This window comes from Sparus aurata, chromosome 21 (genome assembly GCF_900880675.1).
Source record: "Sparus aurata chromosome 21, fSpaAur1.1, whole genome shotgun sequence".
In the NCBI taxonomy this organism is placed as follows: Eukaryota; Metazoa; Chordata; class Actinopteri; order Spariformes; family Sparidae; genus Sparus; species Sparus aurata.
Window position 1 is genome coordinate 15,607,062 of NC_044207.1, and position 26,899 is coordinate 15,633,960.

The following is a 26,899-nucleotide window of genomic DNA, read 5'->3' on the forward strand; positions in this document are numbered from 1 at the left end:
CATCTAAAAACAAACCTCTGCCGCAGTTTGTGCGAGGAGGCTTTCAGCTTTCGTCCTCTGAGGTGTTGAAACGATCTGCTGGAGAACCCAAAGGGGCGCTCGAGGGGTTTAGATTTTTTAAGATTCAACTCGTGTTCTTGTGATCACGATTGGCTTTTTGTCTTTTCTTACTTTCAAAAATGTCACATTGTTTGATTTTGTGAACGAATCCTGTGAAAAGGCCAAAACAAACAAGCATCAGTCCTCCTGTTCTTCCATCCGTTTTCTACTTAGGATGCCCGTCTTTGAAAAATGGGTCACAAATATGTGTGATCGGCGCTGTCGCCAGGATCTAATGTCCAGGGTTGACACGTCATGTGAAAGCATGTTTTGGCACGGGTTTCTCTGTTGTCAGTCTGCTGGTTGTCCCCCCTCCTGTCGGTTGGGACTGCGCCGTCCTCTCCCCTCCTCTCCTCGTCACCCACCTGCACACCTGTTCTCAATCCCCTCATCAGCTCTCCAGTACAAACACCGCTCCTCTCACCACACTGCCAGATTGTCTCTTGTGTCATCCCAGCTGTAGTGTTCCAGTCTTTCCAACTAATTTTTGTGTGCTTCTGCCTTTGTTCTTGTGCAGTTTCCTTCTAACTTATGACAGAGGAGTTGCCTTGAAGAAGATTTAACAGACTCTGAGCGTCTGGAAGCAACATTGTGAAATATACAATGGTTAAAAGAAAGCTGAACAAGCTGCCAAACAGAGTCTCCAGAGCAGCTCTTCTGTGTCGTAACTCCATCTCATTCTATACAACAATGGCCTACGTGTCATTGTTTTTTTTTTAACCCTCTGCATGTGGTGTCACATTGGTGAAGATGCCTTCCTATCGTCTTCTCCTAATAAAGTAAAGCAGCGTGTTGAGTTCCCTTAGAATTACAAATTAGTTGCAGGATGGTTGAATCCCTGTTTGGATATAAATGCACAATAGTAATTACCAAAAATCTAAAGTCTAAATAAAAAATGACCCTTTTTGTTTGGCCTCCAGTCTCATCACATGGTCCCAACTTAAATCTTGGCATTGGATGTTTCTGCAAACCACAGATATTTTAAAAAACTCAACGTCTTTTTATGTTTCATGCTTTAATGTCATGTTCACACAATGCTCTGGTTAGGTGCCAAAAAATGAAAACATCAGTTTCAGCCTTGATGAGGTTGTGATGTCTTCTTGTTTCCAAAGACAGAAAGTAACCACAAGATTTACTCAAGAAGTGCGATTAAGTAATTCTTTGGCACTTATATTTTATTTGAGTATTTCCATTTTATGTAACTTTACACTTGAGATTTCAGTGGTAAACATTGGTCTTTATATCCTACTACAGTACATTTACCTGATGACCATATTGGTCATGTGATTATCGGCCTGGCTGTTCATCAGATCTGTTATTCAGCTTTTTTCTGATCAATGGAATCACCGTTTCATTCATCTGATTAATCTAAATAAATGAATGTAATATTGTGTTGCTTTGGCTTTGATGCAGCATGTAATCTGCAAAGTCACATGTGACTAAAGTTCTGCGATATATCTAGCGGAGTTAAAAGCACAATATTTGGAAACACTCAGAAAGAAATACTAAAGTGAAGAACAAGTACCTCATAATTGTACTTAAGTGAGACTAAATGTACCTAGTTACACTCTTACATCACTGGTTGGGCTTAGGCACAAAAACCACTTGGCTGGGGTTAGGAAAAGATCGTGTTTTGGCTTAAAATGCCCAAAAATACAGCTCTAAAATGTTCTGCAGTCTTAGGAATATTGGTTGTGGTCGTGACACCTTGGTCCTCTCCTCCCCCTCATGAGAAAGTCAGCTGCAAGTATTGTGGGAATGTTGAAATTTAACATATCTGTGGTTTTACAGAAACATACAGTGCCAACATTTCATTCTGCCAATGCTGCTACAAAATAAGGAGCTGACTTACCATGACTATCTCTGTTTGACTGATAAAAGGATTTTTTCGGTTTAACGCCACCTCCTCCTCTTCACGGATTGAAAATCAGACCACCACTCAGTATTTGCACACTGGCATAACAACAGGATTATGTTTGTGGCATCACCTCACAGTTTATCCCACGTCTGAAGCTACACACTATTGCACAAAGTCATCTAAACTGATTAAAAAACTGATCAATTAAGTGATAAGAGAAACAAATGGGGCGTCAGAACGGCTACTGGCTGTTTGTTTGGACACTCGGTGACAAATATCTGACGATTGCAGACTGATTAATTTGTCTTTGACAGGACACACCAGTTATCTAAAGTCACATAGTCTTACAAAAAGTTTCAGACCTGTGAAAACTTTCTGATCAGTCACTGCATCGTCTTCACCGCTTTGATCGTGTGGACACAACAGCTTAAAATCCAAAAGTGCTGATCCATGAATAAATCAAAACTGCAGGACGCTTTGTGCAAACTAAATTTCACTGTTAGGAAAAAAGCCAACGGAATAATAATCAACATGAATTTGTTTTATTTCTCGCCAAAAACGAGGTAACGAACACTTCTGATGTCCTTTTTGAAGTAAACCGTGATACCTCACCTTCCTCAGCATTAACTCACCTCTGCAAATGAGGCTGCGTTTGAATATCTTGCTCTGACTTTCGACTGTGATTGAGAAAGATAAAAAGAGCGATGTTTTCCTCCCCGGCTCTGATGAATAATGGAGCGGCGGCTGTCTGGGCGTCCCTGTCAGATTGTTTAGAGCAGTTTCCCCTCGTGTTCCCGAATCTGTGTGTGTTTGACTAAACAGATGAGACGAGCCACTCATTTCTTCCCTCTGCCTCGTTCTTAGGAGTCTGCAGCTGCTGTCTGAGGAATCAGCTGACAGATAAAGCTGAAGTCCAGTGGGTATCGCACCAATCTGCAGTCACCATAAGGGAAGACAGATGTGTCTTTTGCAGATAGATTGGTTTGTTAAAAAGCAGAAGAAGACAGCATTTTTTTTTTATCTCGAAGCATCCCTTGTTATCAAACTAATTACAAAGGGAGACTCCAGCTGAGACGAGTCTTATTGGTAATCTGTCACCACCAAAATTCACCAAAACAAAAATACTAAAAGTCTCTCCTAAACATAAGCCCTAAGCGTAAAGCTGTACGGAGCCATCTCCATCTATGTCAGTGATTTAACTGAATGCTGCAACTCTGAAGCTCCAGAAATGTTTTGTGGACTACAAAACTTTGTCCGACTTTTTATCAGTGTAAGGATGATTAGATTTTCATCTTTGGGTGAACTGTTCCTTTACCTCAGACAGCTGAGGCAGCAGTTGAACTTACATCTTTAAGCTGAAACGGCATGAAATTATTTATATTGTCCAGGAGGAGACACAGTCAAATGAACCTTTCACAACTAGCCACCCAGTTATCTCTAATAAATGTATTTATTAACCTAAAAAACAGTTGTAACCACTTGTGCACCTCTATAAAGTAAGCCTTTCTAGAAAATTAAGCCAAAATGTCCTCTGAATAGTGAATGAATCACTGCCGTTGTTCCCTGTTTAAGTGTATTAACAGGCAAGTAAAAAAGCTTTCAGGTACAGCATGTACAGTCTGACGTGGATAAAAACCCATTTGAATCCATTTTACTCAACTGCCCTCATTCTCCATGTGCCCCGCTGACAGAATTAACTTCTCTGTGGCTCCACGCTGCCTCGTCCAGCGTGCAATCTGTCAAAAATTGGACCCCAAATTGCACATGCCTGCAGCTGTGTGCAAAGGCCTCAGACAGACAATGAGTGGCACAATGGGCCTGGCTGTACCATTAGCTGAGAGGTTGTCATGCCAACTACACAAAAAGCCCCACGCTCGACGCGAGCAAAAGGTTTGGCCGTGAGGACAATTCATGTTGAGTGAGAGCTTTGCCTGGAGGCCCTTCACTTCTCCTCACTTTCTGTTACATCATTATTCGTGTTAAAAAAACGTCCGTCCTCTTCCGGAGGCTCCCGTCGAGGGCTGCAGACCGGAGGGGCGGCAGCGACCAGTGTGTTTCAAGCTGGGGAAACAGCGTGGCAGAGGCTGTGTGTCAAGTTTTGTCTTTTTTTTGGTTGGGGCTTTTAGCTCCACAAGAAACACACTATTGTACGAGTAAACAGACAGCCCCATTGTGCTGAGGAGTGTGACGGCCGCTTGAACCCTGAAACAAACCAGCAGGACCGTCGCTCAGGCTGGCGTGGAATCAGAAACAATATGTCGAGCAAGGCAAACATTTTAGAAAATGTGAAAGCCATCAGAACAAGGGATAAGACATGTGGCAAAATGTGGGAATCAGTAGAGGAGGAGCCACTCACATCCTTTCTCAAGTAAATGCTCCAATTCGACAATCTGCAAATGCCACTGCACAAGGAAAATCAGTAAAATGTTCTGAAAGGGGAGCATTTATTATATGCATCAATGTATGTTTACAGACCTTGAGGGGCACTGCTGAATATGTGAAACTAAAGCTGTATAAAGCCTTTTGTGGCTAAAGAGCTGGTAATGTAGGTGGATGTTTTTGACAAAGAATTAAGACAATTTCATAGTATTGGAATGCTCTGTTAAAGGTGTCATTCTGCAGAAAAATGACCTCCGTGACTGAAATGTTTTTATAGATTTAAGAGTTTCAAAGATTTATAAAGTCGAGGTGGAGCTCAGTGTATCTCCCTACGGGTTGCAAGATAAATCTGAAGAGATGAGGTTTAGAGAAGAATTCAGCAACACATTTTCTTTATTCTATTTTTCAAATATTACTTTGCTTGCTTTCAACTCTCTGAGCCTCATACAAAAATGATCACATAATTGTAGAATAGTTTTTTGCTTCTGTAACATTGTCAAACGCGTGATGGACAGGCTTTTTATAAGTATTAAAATCAATACGGCAGAACCAGCTGCATTCCACATATTTTTATTCCTTGAAACATACGTTGCAACCCACAATGCAACTTGATATACAAGAGTTCCGTAAGAGATTCAGGTAATGTTATGCTAGTAGCAGCTAATGTAGCCTCAAGCTGCTACCCTCAGGCGGAGACAAGGAGCAAGCTACAGAGGTCTGGTAAGGTCCCGTCTTTCTGAAGCTTGATTTATGTTTCTGTGTTAAATCAAACCACTAGCTACTGTATGTGGCTCTGTGTAGATGCATTCCCTACATCAAAGCCTACGCCGTGACCTGACAACTGCACCTCCCCAGAAATCTAACTGCACATCTCATTGATGCCGACCTCAACGACCGTCCATGGTCGACTTGGTGGCACTGACCTGGAGTTTCCCCAGTTAATACGCCAACCTCTTCAGCTGTGGCACTACCTCCTAACCAGCAGGCTGCTGCTCTTCATGCGTTACACTCCTCCTCCCAGGCAGCCAGATGTTTGAAGGGCAAATGCCGCCTTGCCAAAACATCAGCCCAAGCATCCAAGCTTGGTTTGTATGGAGGGGCAGCCCTGCCTGTGAATGGCAACAGACACAGCAGTAAGTCGAAGAGAGTAGTATTAGTAGGTGTATAGGCAAACAAACAAACATCAACCACAGCGACCATTATTCATTGTATTTTTACATTTGTGGGAAGTTATTACAGTAAAAATTTTCACGTCCCCACAAATGTAATAAATCCCTGCAAACGTAATAGTTATTACATTTGTGGGAAATCCCATGTTACGTTTGTAGTTAGCATTACGTTTGTGGAAAATGTATTACATTTGCGGGTTTATTAGTAATAAATGTGGGTTTATTACTTTTGCAGACGTTATTACATTGGCAGGCGTTACACCTAACCAAGTCGACCGTAAAGTGGCATAAAATGCAATTGCGAATACTCAAAATATACAAGACATGTGCCACATTTGTTGAGCTCTGTCTCATATTGAAACTTGCCCGCCTCGACCAGTGCAAGTTGAATTTGTTTGCTGAACTTTGACCTCTAATTGACCTCTACCAGGTCCTCTCAAAGCCTTTCCTCCAACATGCAGTGCCACTATCTCAAATTAACAAACGTCCAGTGGGCCTCAAGTTCAGTTGGACCATCTGTCTTTCTTTTGAGGAGCAAAAACAAAAAGACGCCATTCATTTGGTGCCTCCTTGATTCCTCCTTTGTCTCTGTAATTTGCTTTGGACATGCCCACTTTCTCACACACACACACACACACACACATGCACAGCTCTCACATCTTTGTATCACTCACAGTGGGGCTCTGCGACAGCACAGGCTGGGATGTATAGCCGTGAAACCTCCAGGTCCCACAACATCTGAGGCTGAGTCTCTGTCTCTCTCTGAGAAAAACAACATCCCTTGTCAGAAAACAATGACGAGGGATTTTGGACCGTAATCCTCCAGCAACTCAGGGTCGAGGAACGTTGGAGAGGAGTTACAAGCTTCACACGCGATAATGCTCTGCTTTTCCTTGCGAATCGAGATAGAAAGATGTAAAAATGCTCTCGGTGATCCATATGTGTTGTGAATATATTGAATTACATTGAATTTAAATCATTCAGAATAAGGGCCAGTGTTGCCAAATATTATTCATTTTTATAATGGTCTAATTAACAAATCTGTAATATCTACATCACATCAAAGGGCCACAAGAAAGGTATCTGTCATCCATATCGGCCAGATGTGAGTCCAACACACACAGCGTTTATTTGTAACTGAATTAAGGAGATTAGATTTCACAAAGTCGGCCTTTAAAGCGTTGGTGGCTGAAGGAGGAGCTGGTCACTGCTGACGGAGCAAACCTGACAAAATGTCGGTCAGCTGGAATATCGACAAGCAGCATTTGACTGATGACATTATGGCACACAATGAATTATTAATAAACCACTGCTGCATCTTGTTTTTGTGGAAGATCTTTAAACATTTCAGTTGTGCCCTGGTCAGTTATCACAGATTAAACCATTTGTAGAATTCACTTTGGAGGGGCAGTTCTGTAGGTATATGGTGAAGGTGTTTTGGGCACTCATCTATAGTTGATAAATACATTTCCACTTCTTGAGGGATTGTTGAACTATCAAGCATATTTTGTCTTTGGATAAAAATCTATGGTTTTGTTTTCTTGTTTCCATGTTGTTCAACTATTGAGGATTTTTGTTGAAATTTTGGCTAGATATGTGAAGGCATATTAGTGTTTCAAACTGGCCCTTGTGTGCACATGTGTGCTTTTGTTACCTTTAAGGATAAGTTCACACAGAAATGTAAAATTCTGTCTTTATCTTCTCACCCCCATATCGATGGAACGTGGGTTGAAGTTGTGTAGTCTGTAGCTTCACAGCAAAACAGTGTTGCAGCATTCTATACACAACTAAAGTAGATGGGGACTTGTTTCATTACGATAAAAAGACCAAAAGAAAAAACATAAAATGGCTTTTTCAGCATAACCCAAAACTCTAGAAGCCCCAAGATCTCAAGTTGATTTGAAAAGACCACATCTATACCTTTAACCTGTGGTCAAGCTTGTGCTTTAAGAAGGTGTAAATAATGTGTTTCCAAATCAATTGGAGTGCTTCCATCTGCTTCAGTTCTTTAGGAGAATGCTGCAACATTGTTTTGCTGTGAAGCTCCAGATATTTTGTGGACTTTGTGGACACCCCACGTTCCATTACCATGAGGGTGAGACGTGTGTGTGTGAGTGTGTGTGAGAGAGAGAGAGAGAGAGAGAGAGAGGTGATCTGAACCGTCCCCTCGTTGTCAGGTTACAAAACATCTGCAGACTGCTGTTGTGACCAGAGGAAGGAGGAGGAGGGTTGAGGGGGAGTCGTAAAAGAGTTGCCGGGGTGGGTGGGTTGGGATGAAGAGGTTGCCATGGTAACCACTCATCTGCTGCTGGGGGTGATGATGATGTTGATGATGATGATGATGATGTAACGGTGCCCATTGCTGTATTTCTGGGGTTCTTTTCCTCCTTGTCCTCCCTCCCCACCTATCTACACACACATCTCCGGTAGTAAACACACACTGCACATGACCCGACGTTAACAGGAAGACAAAAGAGCCGTCCCTCTGACTTTCATTACAACCTGCTGCTCGCTAATCTCTTATAAAAAAACAGATAATTGTTCCTCTTTTGTGAGGAGCACTAATGCTGGTTATTTCAGAAGAATCCAGTGCACTTAAGATAAAACAACGCTCTTTTTTCTCTCCATCTTTCCATCCCCTGTGATCGCTGCTGCACTTCACAGCATCAAAGCCGTGTGTGTGTGTGTGTGTGTGTGTGTGTGCGCACATATGTGTGTGCATCATTAAAAAGGCAAAAGGCAGCAGCAGAGTATGAAGGCTTTTACAGTAAACCATCAGATAGCAGCTGCAGAGAACAATTCCTGCCACATGAGGGCGTCGATTAGCTGCTGAGCTTGAAGATGAGAGAGGACAAAGGCGATACATAGATTTTGCACATTATTCTCAGGTCACAGAAACAAATCACACATTGAAAATATACATCAGTCAAAAAAAAAGCTGCGCAAAGCTTATTTACTTCAAGATTTACAAGGCGAGACAAACTAAACTAATAGACTTCAAACAAAATATAAAAGATAATCATTCTGTGTCTAGTTGGCCTAAAGCCTATGATGGCCTCATCTTATCATACATACTTGTTCATAAATCCACCAGTGACATTTGATTTGACTTTTCAAAACTTCTTTTCTCCCCATTTGAACAACCCAATCGGCAGAATAAATGTTAGCCAAGTACGTTTCTGCAAAACCACAGATAAATTAAAACTGGACGTTTGTTTGTGTAGGTAGAATTTTCTATTTCTCTCTTGTCACAGCACTGTGCTTATGCTCTGATAGGGTTTAGGTACATAACTCCTCAGTAAGGGTTAGGAAATGGTGGTTTGGTGTCATGGTTTGACTTAAAGTACCTGTTTTGGTTGCCACCCTCACAGGTGGAGATGGTCCAACTTCCCTTAAAAAATTAGCCGGATTTGACACCACAAAATTGGATGGAAATGTCCGTAGCTCTTCTTAATAACACCCAGTTTTGCTGCCCCAATATGGATGGAAATGTCTGGACTGCTCATTAAGAAAACACCTGGTTTTGTCGCCACTAAAACTGCTGGAATAAACATATAATGTAAATGTGATGTGCAATGTTTGACATAAATGTCAACCTTGGACATTACTGTGGTTTGCAGAAACGTTAACTGCTAACATACTATCCTCACAACTGGGCTGATTTTAGACATCTCAGTGTCAGCAAAAAAAATTTTCAGTCCCAAAGAATGTACACAAACACTCTGACCCATCAGTTTGTGATTTTCTTCATCTGTACAGTTGCATAGCATGAAAGGAAAGAGCAGAGGGTCAAGTTGGCTGCTCAGGCTGCAGCTTCACATCTCTGACTAAACAGCACCTCCACCACCTTCGGGTCGGCCAGGGTCGAGAGGTCGCCCAGGTCCTTATCGTTTCGGGCGATTTGCCTGAGGATTCGCCTCATGATCTTCCCTAAATAGATCCAAGTCAGAGGAAGAGGAGACTGATGTTACACAGGAGAGGAGAGTAGGAGGATGTTGGTATAAAGCAATGTTGAGAGCTGTTACCTGAGCGGGTTTTCGGGAGTGCTGGAGCATTTTGAATGAAGTCTGGTGTGGCAATTGGTCCAATTTTCTCTCTCACTGAAGAAAGAGTACAGATAAGGAAGCAGCAAGACACATCATAAAGCTTAAGGATAACTTTGAAGACAAAAAGACAAAACTTGACATTATTTTTCGAGAATAATAAAATATTATGTAAAAAAAACAACAAAAAAAATACATAATAAATACACAGAATTGACATAATTTTGGGTGAATTTTTCCTTTAACCCTTCAGTAAACCCCTGTGTCCGAGCCTCACCCTGTCTCTTGAGGTCTTCCACCAGGGTGTGGTTAAACTCCCTGCTGTTTTTCAGCGTAACGAAGCAGTACAGAGACTCGCCCTTCACCTTGTGAGGCCGGCTCACAACCGCAGCCTCCGCCACAGCCGGGTGCTCCGTCAGAGCCGACTCCACCTCGGCTGTGCTCATCAGGTGGCCTGAAAGACACCAGAAAACACAAAGTTGTGAGTCACAAAATACGAACACACGTTCATGAATGAAAAGGTTGATCTGAGACCATTTGTATTTATCATTGTAATATCACATAACAAAGTCAAGATAACTCAGTTTGTTGATGTAATAACTTGTATTGAAGGAGCAGCTGTGTTATCAGATGGTAACGCCTCACAGCACAGTACCTGACACATTCAGCATATCATCTATTCGTCCTGTGATCCAATAATAGCCGTCTTTATCCCGCCTGCAGCCTGTGGGAGGACAAAACAGGCTGAATAACCTCCAAAACAGTTTTGACAGCAGCTTCTTCTCTCCTCAGAATGCTCTTTTATTGTATTTTAGTGGGAAATACAAATGTCTGGTATTTAGCCTAATTCAAAGAGACAGCCCACAGTTTTTGTGGCTTCGGGGTGAACATGAGTTTTTGTGATTCCCATTGCTCAGACAGTAGCTGCAATATCATATTTGTGGCTTACCATCACCAGTGACATAGAAACCCGGGAATTTCTTGAAGTAGGTGTTCTCAAAACGCTCATGGTTTCTGTACACGGTGCGCATTATTCCAGGCCAGGGCCTCTTGAATACCTGCAACAAAACACAGAAAATACACGAAAACAGAAGAAAGGTTTAACTGCTACTATTGCTTCTATTACAATAATGAAGTGTATTTATTTATAAAAGTCGAGAAATGCTTTATTTGTGGAACTCATGATTAAAGGTGCATGATGTAAGATAGGGCCACCTGTCGAAGGTTGCTTTGAGAAAACATCTGGCACATATAGTTTTTAAGCTCTTAGAGCCTCTTATCTCCTTTCTACTGTGTGTATCTGTTGATCTGTGTGGCGAGCCGCCGCACACCGCAGCCCCTTCAGGGATGAATAAAGTTGTGTACTGAATTGAAACTTACGAGATAACCCTCAGCCTCGCCTTGCAGCTCCTCTCCATGTTCGTTGAGGATTGTCGGCTCTACCCCGAAGAAAGGAAAGGTCTGAAATATGAAAAGTGGATTTAATGTGAGATAATGGTTTTCTTTCATTAAACAGCTCCCGCATGGCTTCAGCGTCTCTTTCTCATCATGACTGGGATCACAGTCTACACATGGAGCAGCCAAATGGAAATGAATATAGGTTGAAACGGTTCAAAACACTGATGGATTGGTAGTAATGAAACTCATCAGAGGAATAAAACAGGTGTGTTAAAGATGGTGAGCAGTGTGAGAAATCTGGTGTTGAAGGAGATGCTGTCACTTACAGCAGAGCCTGGTTTCAGCGATGTGGCGGCAGGAAGTGGAGTCAAAACATGCCCTCCCTGTAGAGACAGAACGGGATGTTTAAAGATAAGGGATACTCATCTACATCATACAGGTGTTAATGATCGATACAACACACATAATTAACACCTACAGTCTGAGATTAGTTTCTACTGTCCTTGCAATCAACTCTACAAATTGCTTTTATGTCATTTCTTCACCTGGATATGATTATTTGTATGAATTAATTGGTTTAATAAACACTGCTGTAAATGTGCCAGATTCAGTAAAGAGGCTTTATTGTTTCTGTGGTCGTCATTGTATTTGCTGATATCGTCGGGACATCAGGACTTCAAATCAGATTTTTCCTTTTTTTCATGTTTTCAATAATTTTGTATACCATACCATATGGATATAAAAGAATGCCATCCTAATTCAGGTTTCTTCTGTCTCAGAAGTAAGTTTGAAGTAAACTGACAGCTCACGGACACTTACCGTCTCTGTCTGCCAGAAAGTGTCGACCACCGGACATCTGCCTTGACCGACGGCCTCGTGGTACCAATGCCATGCCTCTGGGTTGATCGGCTCACCAACAGTACCCAGAATCCTCAGGCTGGAGAGGTCATACCTGGTACGGACAAGTAAGAACATATAACTAACTAATATTTGCATTGTTTTTATAGGCAGGTTGTGTGGTTGTAAATACATGGTGATAAAACAAAATATCAATTTGAAATTTTGAATATGACATATAAATAAATAGCTCTTGGCTAGCTTAGCCCTGTCTGGAGCTGCAAACCATTTGATCTAAAGCTCAGAAATTACCACTTTTTATCCTGTTTGTTTAATCTGCACAAAAACTGAGGGTTAAAAATGACCAGCTGTGGTTTTACTGGGAGTTTTAAGCTGAATTACTTCTTGGAAAAAGGCTAGTGACTTCCTGGCATCTTGTTGGAAACTTCAAACCATAGCCAGGCTAACTGCTGCCCCTGCTTTCCAGTTTTGTATGCTAAGCTAAGCTAACTGCCAGCTGGCTCCACATTTACATTTTGCTTGCAGGCATGATAGTTGTATTAATCTCCTCATCTAAATCCTGGCAAGAAAGACCAAAGGCATATTTCCCAAACTTTCCCTTATATTATCAGTTTTATTCTTTTATGGCATGTGGTAATGTCCTCTGCTTTAACTGTGAAGCTTACAAGATGTGGATTCTGCTGCTCCTGGCAGGGAATGAAAAGGCGTGTTCACACAGAATCACTCACATCATGATTCATACACTTTGATTTCTTCACCTCACCACTGAGGAGTCTCTTACATAAGAAGTAAGGTCTTTCAAAGTTAACGCTGGAAATTTCCATTTGAAAGTTGGGAAACTTGTAAAAGAAAAAAGTACACCTATCAGCCTTAAAGTATGTTTCGAATGTCTCCTGCTGCAGACTCTGGAAAATCAGGATTTTTCTTGGCAGCTGTGACATTCAGAGGATGAAAGCTCTTACTTCTGCAGCGGTTCCCGTCCGTACTTCATCAGCAGGCGAATGGCCGTCGGAGCTGTGTAGAACTTGGTCACTTTGTACTTCTCAATGATCTCCCAGAACCGGCCCACATGTGGGTGGACTGGAATACCTTCGAACTGGAAAAAAAAACACACACATCATCTCTAAGGAGACCTCACTCCTATGAGCAGCCTCTGATTAAATGTGTCTGTTAATGTGTCACTTATATGATATAAAAGGTCTATTTCAGTCTCACCAGGACACTCGTGGCACCATTTGCAAGTGGACCATATGTGATGTAGGAGTGGCCGGTGATCCAGCCAATGTCAGCTGTGCACCAGTACACGTCGTCATGGTGATGATCGAAAACGTACTTGAAGGTCAGCGACGTGTAGAGCAGATAACCAGCAACAGTGTGGAGAACACCCTGTACCATACACAAGGACAGAATACATGAATGAGGAGATAATTGGTCAACACAAAGAGAGCAGACAGCGAAAATATGGGGGCTCTCGATGCAGGCAGAGGAGGCATGTAGGCTATGTAGGTGTGTGTGTGTGTGTGTGTGTGTGTGCGTGTGTATGGTCTTGTAAATGCTACAAAGCGAGGACCAAAGGGATTTTAACATAGAAAGAGGACCTTTTTGGAAAGTGAGGACCTTTTGTCCAGTCCTCGCATCTATTCACAGCTGTTTCGGGGTTTCAGGTTTGGTTAGGAATGGGGTTAGACATTTAATAGTGATTGTTGAGGTTACGGTAACAGGCTGGAGAGTGCATTATGTCAATTAGTGTCCTCAAAAAGATAGGGGAGCAAGAAGTTGTGTGTGAGAGACAAAGAGAGCGCAATTTCATACTATCTGACGCTCTGAGCTCCGTGTACAACATAATTATAACACAAAATACACAGGAAATACAAGACACATATACAATTGGGCTGGGTTTTTTAGTCTTTCTTTAGCCAGCACCGTAACATAAACGTGCGGGGCCCCCCAGGCCCCTTTGTGATCAGATGACAAGTGGACAGCTCAAAGTACGTCTGTTCACACTGTGCAGCTCGACAGACCACTTGGATCTCACTTCCCCGCAGATAAGCAAATGCAACACGCACATCATGTAAAGACTGGTGGAACAGAATTGCAATTGGTAAATTTACCGACCAACACTTGCTGGATAACACACATTTAAATGTTTTTCTATGTGGGAAACCGTGACCACTGCTACACATAAACACACATATCATTAGTGCGCGCGGCCGGTAATGATTCCAGGAGCTGTCTGTGACACTGTCCATGGTCCTGCACATTTGACTCGTCCTCACTACTCATTGTCGCAGAGTGCAGCATTTCATAATCAAAGGTACTGTAAAAAGCCCACTCACACAACTGTATTGTGAGGATAAAACAAGCTTTTCCCTTTTCCCTTACAGCCAAATTATTTTTATTTCAAATCACTTAATCAAACAATAAATTGTCAATTGTGAATACACGTTCACAGGAAAATGTGTTTTCTTACAGGCTTGCAGGCGAGTATACATGTTGTGATCTTATGGCGTATCGATGAGCAAAATCCCATATCACCCTCTTCAAATCCAGACTGCGTGTGCGTCTATTTTCAATACTCAGTATGACCAGCCCCGACAGTCTCTCCTGTGCCATGGTGCTTCTCAGCTATGTGTTAATTAGTTTAAGTTTTCGAGAAGGATCTTTCGGCGCTTGCGACAGTTACAGGTAGAGTAAGAAGTAGTTTAATAGCCGTGGCTACATCAGGCACACTTGGTAATATGGAGTGGTGCTTTATGAATAGAGTGTGTGCCTAATCTTGAACTGATCCAAGCTCGATTTCTTTTATGGTGGACACAAATGCGCTTCTAAATGAAAGAACTTGTTCTGGAAAATCTGCGAACAAGTCATCTTTGTATTGGTCTGCTAAAGCACTTGCTGATATATACAGTACATCCATTTCCCTGTCCTGGCGCTGCAGCTGCAAGGCGCATGGTGGACTCCACTTCTGACGGTAACACTGGGGTGTCTCCCTCATCTATAATGTTCCCTGTCTGTTGATCACTGTCTTTGCAATCAGGCTGTGCTGTTTCATCCCCGTCAACCTCACTGTTGCTTTCTACATCTTCCTGCACGCCTGTCTGTGGCTGTGTGACTATAACATTTCAGAAAAAAAGTTGTTAACTGACATGCCGGTTAATATTTTTATTATAGCTTGTATTTTTATTTATGAAACCTATCCTGTCTTTATGACTCTTGTGCTGTAGGCAGTATGTCTGTAGGCTATAGCCATTTTTGTACCCAATTATAAAGACAATTATCCGTAGGTTAGGTCATATGAAAGCCATAACGTTATATTATTTTGATTATAAAAAATACTCAGCATAACTAACTCTGTTAGGCTGTTTATCTTGCTAACACTGTCAGTAACTTTAGCTGTCTAGTAAACACTGTCAGCTATATGAGACTGCTCACCTGTCATACTGCATCCTTCACATCTGACAGGATTTACCATTCCAAATATAGTTCTTATTTTTGGAAGCTTGGCAGTAAAATTAATTAGATTTTTGTTTATTGTGCCATTTTTGGGCACCGCTTTGATATTTGCATTTCATTTTCAAAGTGTCTCTGACCGTGGTGCTGTGCTGTCACTAAGCTGTACTGATTTGAAAACGTTTCAATTGGACCAAAAGTCTCTGATGTATCAAAGAAAACTATGGACCAGTATAGTTTTTCTTTCATTTTAAATGTTTGTTTTATTTTTATGCTCAAAATACAGACAAAATCATGATGTGAACCCTACATTGCAGGTGCTGCGGGGGTATCCACCTGTTTCCTCGGGAGCCTATGGGGGCTGCCATGACAGATAACTACTTCCGCTGGCGGTTTTCTGTTTCCAGTTGCCTTGCAACTGCATGATGGCCGCTGCCGCTAAGCTAGCCCTAAACAACTAGCGTTAGGTCATAAGTGCTATATTGTTTTTAAAATGGTCAGGTACAACATGTGCCGGTGTTGGTTGCCACAACAATTCATGAAATTTGAAGTTTTTTTCAGAAACGTCTCGTGTTGTACATCAACAACTTAGTCAAACTTGCCCGTGCCCTGCGCTCTACACGCCATGCTGAGGAAGGAGGAACGGAGACTAGCGCGGCTCGCGGCTTTGACACTAAAATACATATTTGGGTTTCTGAATATCTTCCACAGTATAGCTGCTGCATGACTGCATGACTTCCCTAACCCAGCAATGTCAGAGCAGCCGCCTGTCTCCACGACTTCACTTTCCTTCAGCATTATCCACGCTGTATGTTTAGCTTGATTGACACTGTGGCTGGGCGCTACTGCTGCCTTCAGAAATAACTCGCTGTGTTTCTTCAACAGTACTTTCCCTATGTTGTTACTGTGCAGGTAGTTGTATGCTTCTGTGCTTTTGTAACTGCGTAATTCTCCACCGTCAACACCTTCAGAAAATATAAGATAAGTATTAGGCCGACGTTAGCTACGTCGATGTAGCTAAAGTCGGGCTAATGCCGGGCTAATGCGTCATGTCATCTGCCCACTCCGTGAGAACTGACGGGTGAGGCACTGTGAATACTGTCCTCACGAATTATTAAAAGATCTGTTCTGTGTATCCACCGCCGATTTTATCCATTCTGTCGCTTTCTTTGTGTTAAAAAGCCGGTTTTTAGAGCGAGCATGACAGCTACGCTAGTGTAAACACAGAGGTCAACCAGCTCAACCGGAAGAGCATAAACGAATATCGCTATGAACCATGGGTAAACTCACGAAGTCAGGAATAAGGTGGTATCCACCTTATTCCTGACTTCGTGAGTTTACGGCCCAGTCTTTAGCATTAGTTAACCATCATTTTCATTTTATGTAAGCCAGCATGGTGAGCAACATTACAGGCTTATCAAAGTAGAAAATTATAGAAGATGTTATCAAGATGTTTTTTCACATTATAACAATATCTTTCTGTTATTACAAAATACAAACTTAACATGTTATGAAAAGAAGCTTTGTTTGTTATAATGATGTACTATTTATCTCGTTAAAACCTGTTTTTGGGTGGGCCTATACTTACCCGTACACAGTACTGGCACTTTTACATGTTTCACTTTGGCGTACAGTGACTTTTTCTTGTGTACTGGCACTTTCCACAAACACCTCGAACTCTTTTCTGCAATCTCCATATCACACAGGGAGTCAGAAGTGCCACTGCAGGGCCTCAAAGTGCTGCCTGTTTCCTTTCCATGCCCATGTTAACAAATTGTGCTGTTCAAACATAGCCCAAGATCTGCAGCGAATGTTTCAGTGTCTGTTCTACTTTATTTGCATTCCGCAAGCATATCTGGCAGGAAAACACACTGATCATCTATTAGAAATAGTGTCACCACTGTTTGTGGTTGTGTTTTAACGTATTTTTTCCTCAGAGAAGGGCAGAGGCTGCAGGCAGGAAAGAAACCATTCCCTGTGTGAAACATTTCACGTTATAACAAGATTAATAGTATTTTATTATAAGTTTCCTGTCATAAAAATTGAGGTTTTCATGTAATAACCTGTAATGTTTTATGTTAAAACAAGACACAGATATGTTTGTTTTTTCTGGCATGGCAGCAGAGCACTACTGTAAAAATAGACACTGTAATTTATGAGATGTGGCTATGGTGAGAAAATGAGCAGCATGTTTTCCTGCCTGCAAATTTCCTCAGCCACTTAGTGTGTTCCTGCTGTAAAACCAGTTTCTACATGCACCCGTGTCTTACCTTGGGTTTGCCAGTGGAGCCGCTGGTGTAGAGGATAAACAGCGGGTCCTCAGCATCCAGCCACTCGGGTTCACACTCTTCAGGCGAATCTCTCATTGCCTCGTCCCACCACACGTCACACTCTGAGTCCCAGGGGGTCTGAACACACCACAGCAACACATAAAAACCCCTCATTACATCTGCTCTGATAAAGCACAAGCCGCAACACCATCAATTTTGAACTGACTTCAATTTACTCAGCTCCTATGAGGCCTTTCGGTGATATTCTTTTGTTGTTTTAGCAGCAAGGGAACAATTACATGATCCTCTGGGGGTTGTGGACCTGCTGAAAGTGGCTTAGCATAAAAATCTGGGTCTCATTCATTTGCATTTACAAGAACGTTGTGATCAGCTGGTTTTCCTCTGATTGTTATCCTTCTTTTCTCTTTTTGTCTATTCTCTTTTTAATTACACACTTGATTCAAAGTTCAACTGAAGTCTTCTGCATCTGTGTCAGTGCAGTTCCACTTTTAGAGTCTTTTCTTTGGAGACTTACCATTTTTGTCCACCCTACTGCTGCAGGAGTGAACTTGACCTTCTGCACCTTGAGTCTGCAAAACTACTAATTCAGCCAGCAGTGATGGTAAGAATGTAAAATTGAGGATGAAACAATCTTTATTTAAGAGAATGTATGGCATGAATGAATGTTCAGTGGCACTAAAAAGGTGCCAAATCTAACCCGTTACCTACAACTGGGTTTTCTACAGACTAGAAACAATGAGACATTAATGCATAGATGGTGGTTGTACATGTCATTCATTTTAGATTATGTTTTGTTTTATTTGGTCTTATATAATACTTTTATCTTCTAACTATCAAATTGTCGTAAGCTAAGAAAAACTGTTGAGAGAACACTTACTTTGGGTAAAAAGATCACTGAATTTGCAGATTTGGAGACATTTTATGTTCTAGCTCTTTTTCTACCTCCTCTGTGTTTACGTCTTTGACTCAACTTTACATTATCACAGATACTGTAACATGTTTTGTCCCAATTTGCCTCAAGCAAAATGGCTGTAAACGTAAATGGTAGTAGCTTAAAACTTGTCATGCCTGGAGTTTGTTGCAGGCAGCTCCGCTTTTTGTCCTCAGCGCGTGGTGCTTGACGATGAGGCATTTAGTGACACTAGATGATGCTCTGTGAAGACATTTTCAAAAAGGTGTGAGAGTCAGTAAAAATACCATGTGGAAATTTAAATACCTTTTTCTCTCCATCTCAACTTTTTTTCAGATGCACTTGTAAACTTTCTTATATGATGGAATATTTGTCTCTGTAAAAATCAATAAAACAACACTCTTCATCCTCTGACCCATTATTCGTGGGAAAAAAAAATCTTGAACAGGGAAAAGTGGAGAAACCTTGGGAATAACAAGAGAGGATCCTCTTTACATGGACAGAAGTAGCAGTTACAATAGCACAATATGAATTAAATGAATCATGATATGAAACAGACAACTTTATTGCTTTGACTTATCATTCTGAAGTAAATACTGATTGCACAGAGTAATGGCTGCAGGGAAATGATACCATCTGTGTACAGATTGGTTCCCTTCACTTTTACTGTTAAGTAAAAGTAAAAAGTTAATTGAAGGTCGAATAACAGCTCAAAGGATGTATGTCTGCCACTGCACAACCAAGTTTATATGCATAAAGGCAGTGGGTCCTCTGATCAAAAACAAAACAACAAACATAATATATAGGTAATAGTAAATGTACTATGAGTTTAGATTAAATAGTGTCAGGCAAACTTTTACATGAGGCTTTAGTATAACGGACATAACCATATACACTTTATTTTGAAAAAATACCCCTAAACATGTCTGCACCGCTGACCCACATTAGATAACTATTCCCAGCATGCTTTGTTTCTCAGCTCACAGCCTTCCCCCGTTGGTGTCCTTGATGAGTCTTGGGGCTCCTTGTTGCCCAGAAACTCTGTTATGTGTAAACCAGGCAGTGTGTTTCCTCATTGTCTGATAACAGCTGATGTGTCAGTGTGTGTGTGTGTGTGTGTGTGTGTGTCCAATGAGTCATATTCCAAGATTTGAGTTCCATTACCAGCAGTTAGTGTAAATAAGGGCGGTTGCTGAGAACCGAGAAACTGTTGGACTTACTTTTGCTGGCACTTCTCTAGGGCCTCGTCTGCAATCTGTTTCAGGTTGATCAGCTTCTCTCCTCTATAAACACCATCTGTGTGTTACAAATGGATGGAGGGGGAGAGTGAGGGATGGGTAGGTGGAGAGACAGATGATTTTACAACTTGAAACGATCTTTACAGCCCCTGTGCACGACCACAAATCACATCCTGGAGCTGCTGCGTTGGCCACCGGACCTACCTGCCGTCACCAGGACGCAGCTCTGGGCGTCCATTATCCTCTCACACAGAGACTCAGAGGAGAAGCCAGCAAACTGAACGTGAGAAAGAGAAAGACGAAAAATAAAAAGGTGGAAAAGCTGAATTAGCTTTCCTTAATTGTTATTGTGGCCACAATGGGTGTGGTTAAGGTGCAAACAGACATCTGGTGCATGCTGTTCCTTCTCATTGCTATGTATAGATGAGTCACCTTGTTCAATGTTGCATAATGAAACAGACATTTATAATGAACCTTTCATATGATTGTCATTTGCGGCATCCCCTGCCAGACGCTTGTGTTCTCGCCAAGGTTAATAGTTCACAAAGGACAACGTGTCAGTGTTGATGACAGCATTATGAATCAGGTCACTGACAACTTTGCACTCAGCGAAATGTCACTGCATGAGTGGCAGTGGCTGTCCTGCCCACCTCCATCCATGACTTAATTTCATGCGTGCTAATTTACGATTAATATTAACAGTCACATAAGGAACTAAGAGGCTGGCGCTATTCCAGAGATCCCGATGGCGCTAAAGGATGTTCATATTAAACATGAAAAAAGAACAAACTCAGTTGGAACATTTACAACAATGACCAAGCACAGACAAGGTCGCTTACCAGTTAGTCTGCCAAAAAGAGGCCTGTGCAAGTCATAAAAAAAACCCAGCTTGGAGCAGGAGGAGATATTTTTAACAGGGCTGCTAACCTTTGAACAGATGGGGAAGGTTGGAAAGCTAAAATAGAGTTGGCTTTAATGCAAAACTGCAGTGACTGTCTCTGGATACAGCCAGTAAATGTCTGACCCATATATTCAGCGCAGGTGCTGCCAGAGCTGTGTTGACACAGAACAGCTGATAACTACAGGAGTAAAGCAGTCAGGACTCAACAGAGGCAAGAACTCAAGTTCAGCTGATGTTTTCTCCTGGAAATGAGGTCGAAGCAGCACATACTGCTAACCTGCATGTTGACTGCCTGCACTACTTCTCACAGATGTGTCGGAAATTAAAGATGCTACAAGGAACATACGTTTCTGTTGACTCTGGCAGCCCCTGTGGACAAAAGCAGTATTACCTCTTGTTGTAAAGCTCATAATCTGGCTGGGGTTTGCCTTTGTTTTGGAAGCCAGTGAACGAAAGATGCAACATATTCTTAATGCTATTAGTCTATTTTAAAGGGGCTCTATGTAACAATTTTCAGCAATTTACTTGATTAATAAATCTTTAATTGTAAAGCGTCAATTCACAACAAAGGTCATGTTGTGACACTTTCCATATTGAGCAGATCTAGACCATAATCTTTGATTGATTTATTTACAGAGGCCAAACATTTCCCCCATGAGAAAGCACTTGGTGACATTGGCAAAAAAAAATATTAAGCACTTAATACAAACATGTATTTAGCACTTTTTGAGCGGATTGTATCATGACATGAAAAATGAGACCTTCCTTATCTCCAATGGTTGCCTATACAAGCCTGTGGACTATTTGTTGAATTTGTCTAATGCTGCTGGACTGTAGATTTCTTTTTGGATTTTCCATGACAGTCCAAAGGACAACACCTTGATTCAGTGCCTCTCTCCAGTCCACTATAGGAGAGCCAATGTTAGCTTAGAAATGGAGTCTGTTAACATAATTAACGCCCGGCTTGCAACACAACACAAAAGTTCAACAGAGCCTCTTCAAATACAGATGTTTGCAGGTTCCATGAAAGCAAGGTCATGTGTATATTTGTTGCTGTGTCAGATCTGACTGTAATATGACCATGGTGAAACAATGTGAACTTTGTTTTGGTGCCGTACCACCAGACTATAGAGCAGCTCCTTTCCTCAGGCTGTGAGACACGGTCCTTGTCGTTCACTTAAGAATGCTTCAGAAGTTAAATATTTTACAATTTTGTGAACTTACTGATATTTAATGACATTACATCTGTATGTAGCAAATAGGACTGTCACAATGTCAGATTTTCAATACAAAATTTTCATGGCTACAAATATCACACTAATGATAATATCATGATATCAATCCCACATGTGGGGTGTTTGTCTCATCTGTAATCTCCAGCAACATGGTTTTTTTTTTTATCAAGCAGTAGTAGCCACACTCATAGCTACTATATGCATCTTTTTTCACCCTACATTTTATGGCAGGTGACAAACAGCATTCAAGCGAAAGGACACATAAATTACTGACACATTATCAATATTTCATTTTCAAATATCGCGATAAACGGCAATTGGATTAGAGTGACGCACCTTGTCACAAACTCCACTTGTCTGCCTCTTCAGACTGGGTGAAACAAAGGCTGTGCATCATTTGCATCACTAAACAGGCTGTTAATCATCACACTACTTACCACGATGGAGTGAACAGCACCTATCCTCGCACAGGCCAGCATAGTGTAGACCAGCTCTGGGATCATGGGAAGGTAGATGGACACCCTGTCCCCCTTCTTTACTCCTTAACAAGAAAACAAACACACTTTAGTTTTTCATCCTGACCTGATCTGGGTTACCTCTACATTCAAACCAGCAATGGTAATTTATTTTAGGATGGTTGGATACGATCTAGGTGATGTACTGTATGTCTGATATGTGACAAGTTTATTGGGTATACTGGGCATAGAGCCATATCTGTTGAGCTACAGCTATCTGGTTATTGGCTAAACGACAATGCTAATGTTTGTTCTTGTAATTACACAATGTTGGAAAGATTTTAGATTATAGTTTTATAACAAAAAAGTTGTGTACCTGCATGCTATAGACCACTGCCTAATACTGCTATGATACTGTTGTTTGAAGCTTTTGCCAAGGTCTGCATTTAGAGGTAGTTTGATAGGATGCCCTATTTTTTCTTAATTTTCAGGCTGAAGCATGTCGAAATTCAGCAAAGAATTTGGTATATGTTAAATTCTGTCTTGTTTTACTCATTTTCAGAGTTTCTCACCCATTTTCTTGAGGACATTAGCGCAGCGGCAGACCTGGCTCAGCAGCTGGCGGTAGGTGATGGACATGTGGTGGTCTGGTGAGTTCCCCTCCCTGAGACGACATTTAAGAGGAGAAACACAACCAAAATCCTGTTATTATTTTAATGAAAGACAAGAATCCCCCAAGATCCACTGTTACTTCAAAAGATACCCTCTCTGTGAGTTCACTGAGTTCACCACAAGAAAGATAACGCGTCCCAGTTTTTCCTGGGTCTATATTAGGTTTGGATGTTTGTCAGGACAGTTATTTGGAAAACTATGTAGCACAATGTCTCACAAGCCATCAGACAGCTTGGTAGCAGGCCTCCGGTGCAGGAGAGAAGCCAAAACAATGAGTCAACCTGGCACCAACCCTATCAGCAGACAGAGGATGGTGAAATAAATCATTATATAGAGAGAGAACTTTGTACTTTTATGGATTTGGTTGGATCATCCTAATATATGGCAAAGCCCACAAAATAAGGTCCTTTAAAAATCTTCTTTGTGTCTAATAGCAAATATGTATGATGTAGAGTTCTGCAGGGGTCAATCCTCGTAACTGTTTAATTGAAGTACAAAATGCTCCCATCAGCTCTGAATGTGCAAAAGTGAGGATTTTATGCATCAAAATACATTTACATTTAGTTAAGAATAAAACTGAACAAACTGAAAGTCATCCTCATGTTGTCTGCTGCTGAAAACCTAATTGAGACATCTTGGTGCGGTCAGGAAATCAGACCTAAACTTTAAAGGCCATGTTGAGACAATAGCAGAGTATATCCTTAAAATACAGCATGAATTAAAGAATTTACATAGATTTGGGAATAACTAATTCAAGTCTTTATCTCTGTTAGGCTGGACTACTGCTAATGAATTTTCCCAGATCTTTGGTAAGTAAAAAAGAAAACAGGTGCAGCAGTCGCTCATTCAGTACTCTCCACTTTAAGATCTAACATGAAAGCTGAACATATTACTCCAGTTCTCAAAATCTCTGTACTGTCCATAAAATAATGTTTTACTAAGTACTTCCAGCACCACTACTAATACTGCTGTTACTACAACTACTACTACTACTGCATCTCAATTTGTAAATTACCAAAAGCAAAATGCTTCTAATACAGCATCAGCCCACCAGTCCTCTTAGGTCATCTACCATAAAATCCAAACATGGTGCTTTCAGCTGCTGTGCTTCAAATATCTTGAACAAATTCCAGAAAATCTCAGACTGGATCAACACTGAATGCCCTGAATATTTACCACTGCCTCTGGACTTTGGGCAGTACTTGTAGAAACAACATAAATTTCCGTCAGTGATTTATTTAGGCTCTTTCATTTCCCTGACTATTTTGGATTTTTTTTTCTTCTTAGCCTGCATTTGATTCATTTTATGTAATTTATGGTACCACTTAAGTTTCAGGCGTCATATCTATTATTCATTCGTCCTCTGTATACATTCTTTAGTCTCTACAAGTAGTTTCCTTTATTTGTCTAAAAAAGGGAAAATAGAAAATGACATTGAAACAGTTCTGGCAGCTAATGCATAACTTAACTGCCACTACTGCCTTTATCAAAAGGACATGTTGAAGCAGCTCCTCAATGACCTTCAAGGCTCTGATTTGATGTAAATGTTCAGTACTTGACAGAAGGATGTTTCACTTTTTACTGCTATCACTTACCCCCTGAGAGAGAAAATAGGTTTTGGAGCTGTTTTTGTATATGCTAAACCCTTGAAACGAGCCATTCTTTCTTAAGAGACTCAGAAAGAATGGGTCTAAGTCTCTTATTAGAAATCAGTGTTTGCTGAAAGGGTGACATTTAAGCCCTGTCATCACAAAGCATTGAGACTCTTTTCAATCTTTTGTACTGTGTGTCTTGCTTTTATTTATTTTTTTGTATGGACCTTGAGTCTGAAAATAAAGCTTATCTATCTATCTATCTATCTATCTATCTATCTATCTATCTATCTATCTATCTATCTATCTATCTATCTAATCTCCCATGTGAAACCTGCACTGACGGTTCAATCCAAGAGCATGATTCTCTTTCTCAAGTCAAAGTTGTCTGTGGAAGGGATAACTGCCATAATGCCTTTTAATATAATCAGTTACCTTAAGAAACCACTTGGGGCTGAGGACTCACATTTCTATTTGTGGCTGGCAACTTTACATTTCTTTTGAAACCCAGACATCTAAATCCAGTAATATCACCCTGTGTTATCTGGTAGATCCTTGTAGATGTAGTAACATTAGTAAAAGTCATATTTTGACATTCAAATACTTTTAGGTGCCTTTTCTTTTTGCAGCATTCAACCATTTGAGACAGTTTTTACAAATGCTGTTTGGTCAAGCTGAGAGTGAAAGTCATATGAGTGTTTAACTGGTCATAACAAACCATCTAGATACTGATAACGCTGCAATAACACAGCTGACACAGACTATATCCTCCTCACATTGTATGCTGAAACTGCCGTGGCAAACACAGAGATCCTGTATGACGTAAGTGCTTTAATGTAATGCAAACAGTGTTAAGACACTTATGCGGGTGATGGCTGGTCTCCACTGTGCCCAGTTCCATCCAGCCTCTATTGCAAAGCTCAGCAGTCATAGCACCACTATTTCTTGTTTGCTCAGCCTCTTCAGTTGACAGTGCAAATATGTGCCATAACATCAAGTGAAACAACATGAAGGGAGCCTTCATGGTGGGTTGTCGAGGGTGTGAGGCTTTATTGTAAGCACCAAGCTACTTTACATTAAAATTTAAAGAGTTCAGTGAAAGCGTTCAGTGAGCAGATTGAAGAATTTGCACAGTCATTTTCAGAAAACAACTCATGAGGATGTTATTGGATTTTTCTAATTGAAATAGTCTGGTAATATTCAAATGGAGTCCACTTTGTTTGGCTGTAATAGAACACCAAACTCTTGTGTTTATAAATCTAACAGGACTCTTACAATCTGCTGTAATGCTAGATTGGAATATGGGCTGTGCCTTAAAGAGATGAAATGCTGAAAAACTTGACAACAATTCCTGTTAAGTGTTCTCTGTTGATTTCGATTGAAGCTCTGACACTGTGACGTGCTAGCTGGAGTTTGGTTTGGTCCACAGGGATCAGCACAGGGAGCACAACAGTTGTTATTGACTGGAATACCTGACATAACTGCAGGCGGTATTTCCCATCAAAGCCATTATTCATCTAGACAGAAGCTGCTTCTTACCAGTAATAGGCAACTTTTTCACCAAGACTCCTCTCCTTCACAAGCCTGTCCAGGACATTATAGCACATGTTGGTTTTGGCCCCTTCCATGCATTTGACATAAATGTTCCCTTTTGTCACATCAAAGTTGTACTGCATCATTGGTCCTGTTGCTGGCTTCTTCCAGAAGAAGTCATCAGCGATCTCTTTCCAGAAAGCTGAAATAAAGTGATACTTTATGTAAGTATTGCAGGCTGCAGACAGAGCAGAGAGATGGTGTAGAAAGACAGGCTCAGAGGGAGGTAAAATGCAAGAAAACACTGCAAACATTGCACTAAAAATACAGACAGGTTTGACCTACCTTCTGGATTCTCCAGAGACTTCCTGTACAGTGCCAAATAGGAGTCAAAATCAGGCACGTGAGCATCCCTTTTCAAGTCATCAGGAGGGTGGAACATTTTGTCCTGTGATTCAGGCACGACCATTGTGGAAAGACAGATGTCAATGGGCCAATATCATCTGAGTGTCAGAATATGGGTTAATCTGGAGCCACTGCTGATCTGTCTGGGTCCTCCTGGGTAAGGTAACAACACCACAAGGCCTCCTGTACTGAGGCAACACAATTCAGCATGCATAAGACCCACCTCTAATCCCTGAGCAGCAGGCTCTCCACCAAGTCTGCTTAGGGCTAGAGCAGCCAATCGGATCACATAATGCAGCACTCCCACTTTTTCATTGGACGAGACCTCCCTGGCATGTCAGTGGCTTTATATTTCCAAGCAAGGAGTGGAGGATGAGGAGAGGGACGAGGGGGAGGTGTGCAGCAGGATGAAT

The 26,899-nt window shown here is 41.3% G+C and overlaps 1 protein-coding gene and 1 long non-coding RNA gene across 2 annotated transcripts; one reads left to right on the forward strand and one right to left on the reverse strand.

Moving 5' to 3' along the window:
• Positions 1–8,251: 8,251 nt before the first annotated feature.
• On the reverse strand, positions 8,252–26,723 carry acss2l (acyl-CoA synthetase short chain family member 2 like). The gene is made up of 18 exons (XM_030403026.1): positions 26,427–26,723; positions 26,088–26,283; positions 22,857–22,948; positions 22,267–22,370; positions 19,898–19,970; positions 19,676–19,751; positions 18,614–18,698; positions 17,525–17,662; positions 13,020–13,190; positions 12,767–12,900; positions 11,766–11,898; positions 11,273–11,329; positions 10,929–11,009; positions 10,498–10,606; positions 10,204–10,272; positions 9,826–10,002; positions 9,531–9,605; positions 8,252–9,435 (listed from the first exon to the last, which is right to left on the reverse strand). The coding sequence occupies exons 1-18, from the start codon at positions 26,548–26,550 to the stop codon at positions 9,308–9,310; spliced, it is 2,022 nt and encodes a 673-aa protein (XP_030258886.1). The 5' UTR covers positions 26,551–26,723; the 3' UTR covers positions 8,252–9,307.
• LOC115572683 (uncharacterized) lies at positions 11,822–14,243 on the forward strand. Its single transcript, XR_003982124.1, has 2 exons — positions 11,822–11,911; positions 12,707–14,243. It is a non-coding gene; the product is annotated as an uncharacterized LOC115572683 (long non-coding RNA).
• Positions 26,724–26,899: the final 176 nt, after the last annotated feature.

Excerpts from the sequence above, each read along its gene's own strand:
- acss2l (XM_030403026.1), bottom strand. The coding sequence starts at position 26,550 with ATGGTCGTGCCTGAATCACAGGACAAAATGTTCCACCCTCCTGATGAC. Across the intron at positions 17,663-18,613 it reads CTGCCTGCAACAAACTCCAG|ACCCCCTGGGACTCAGAGTG; the intron begins GCATGACAAGTT and ends TGGTGTGTTCAG. Across the intron at positions 10,273-10,497 it reads TTTCTATGTCACTGGTGATG|GCTGCAGGCGGGATAAAGAC; the intron begins GTAAGCCACAAA and ends GTCCTCCCACAG.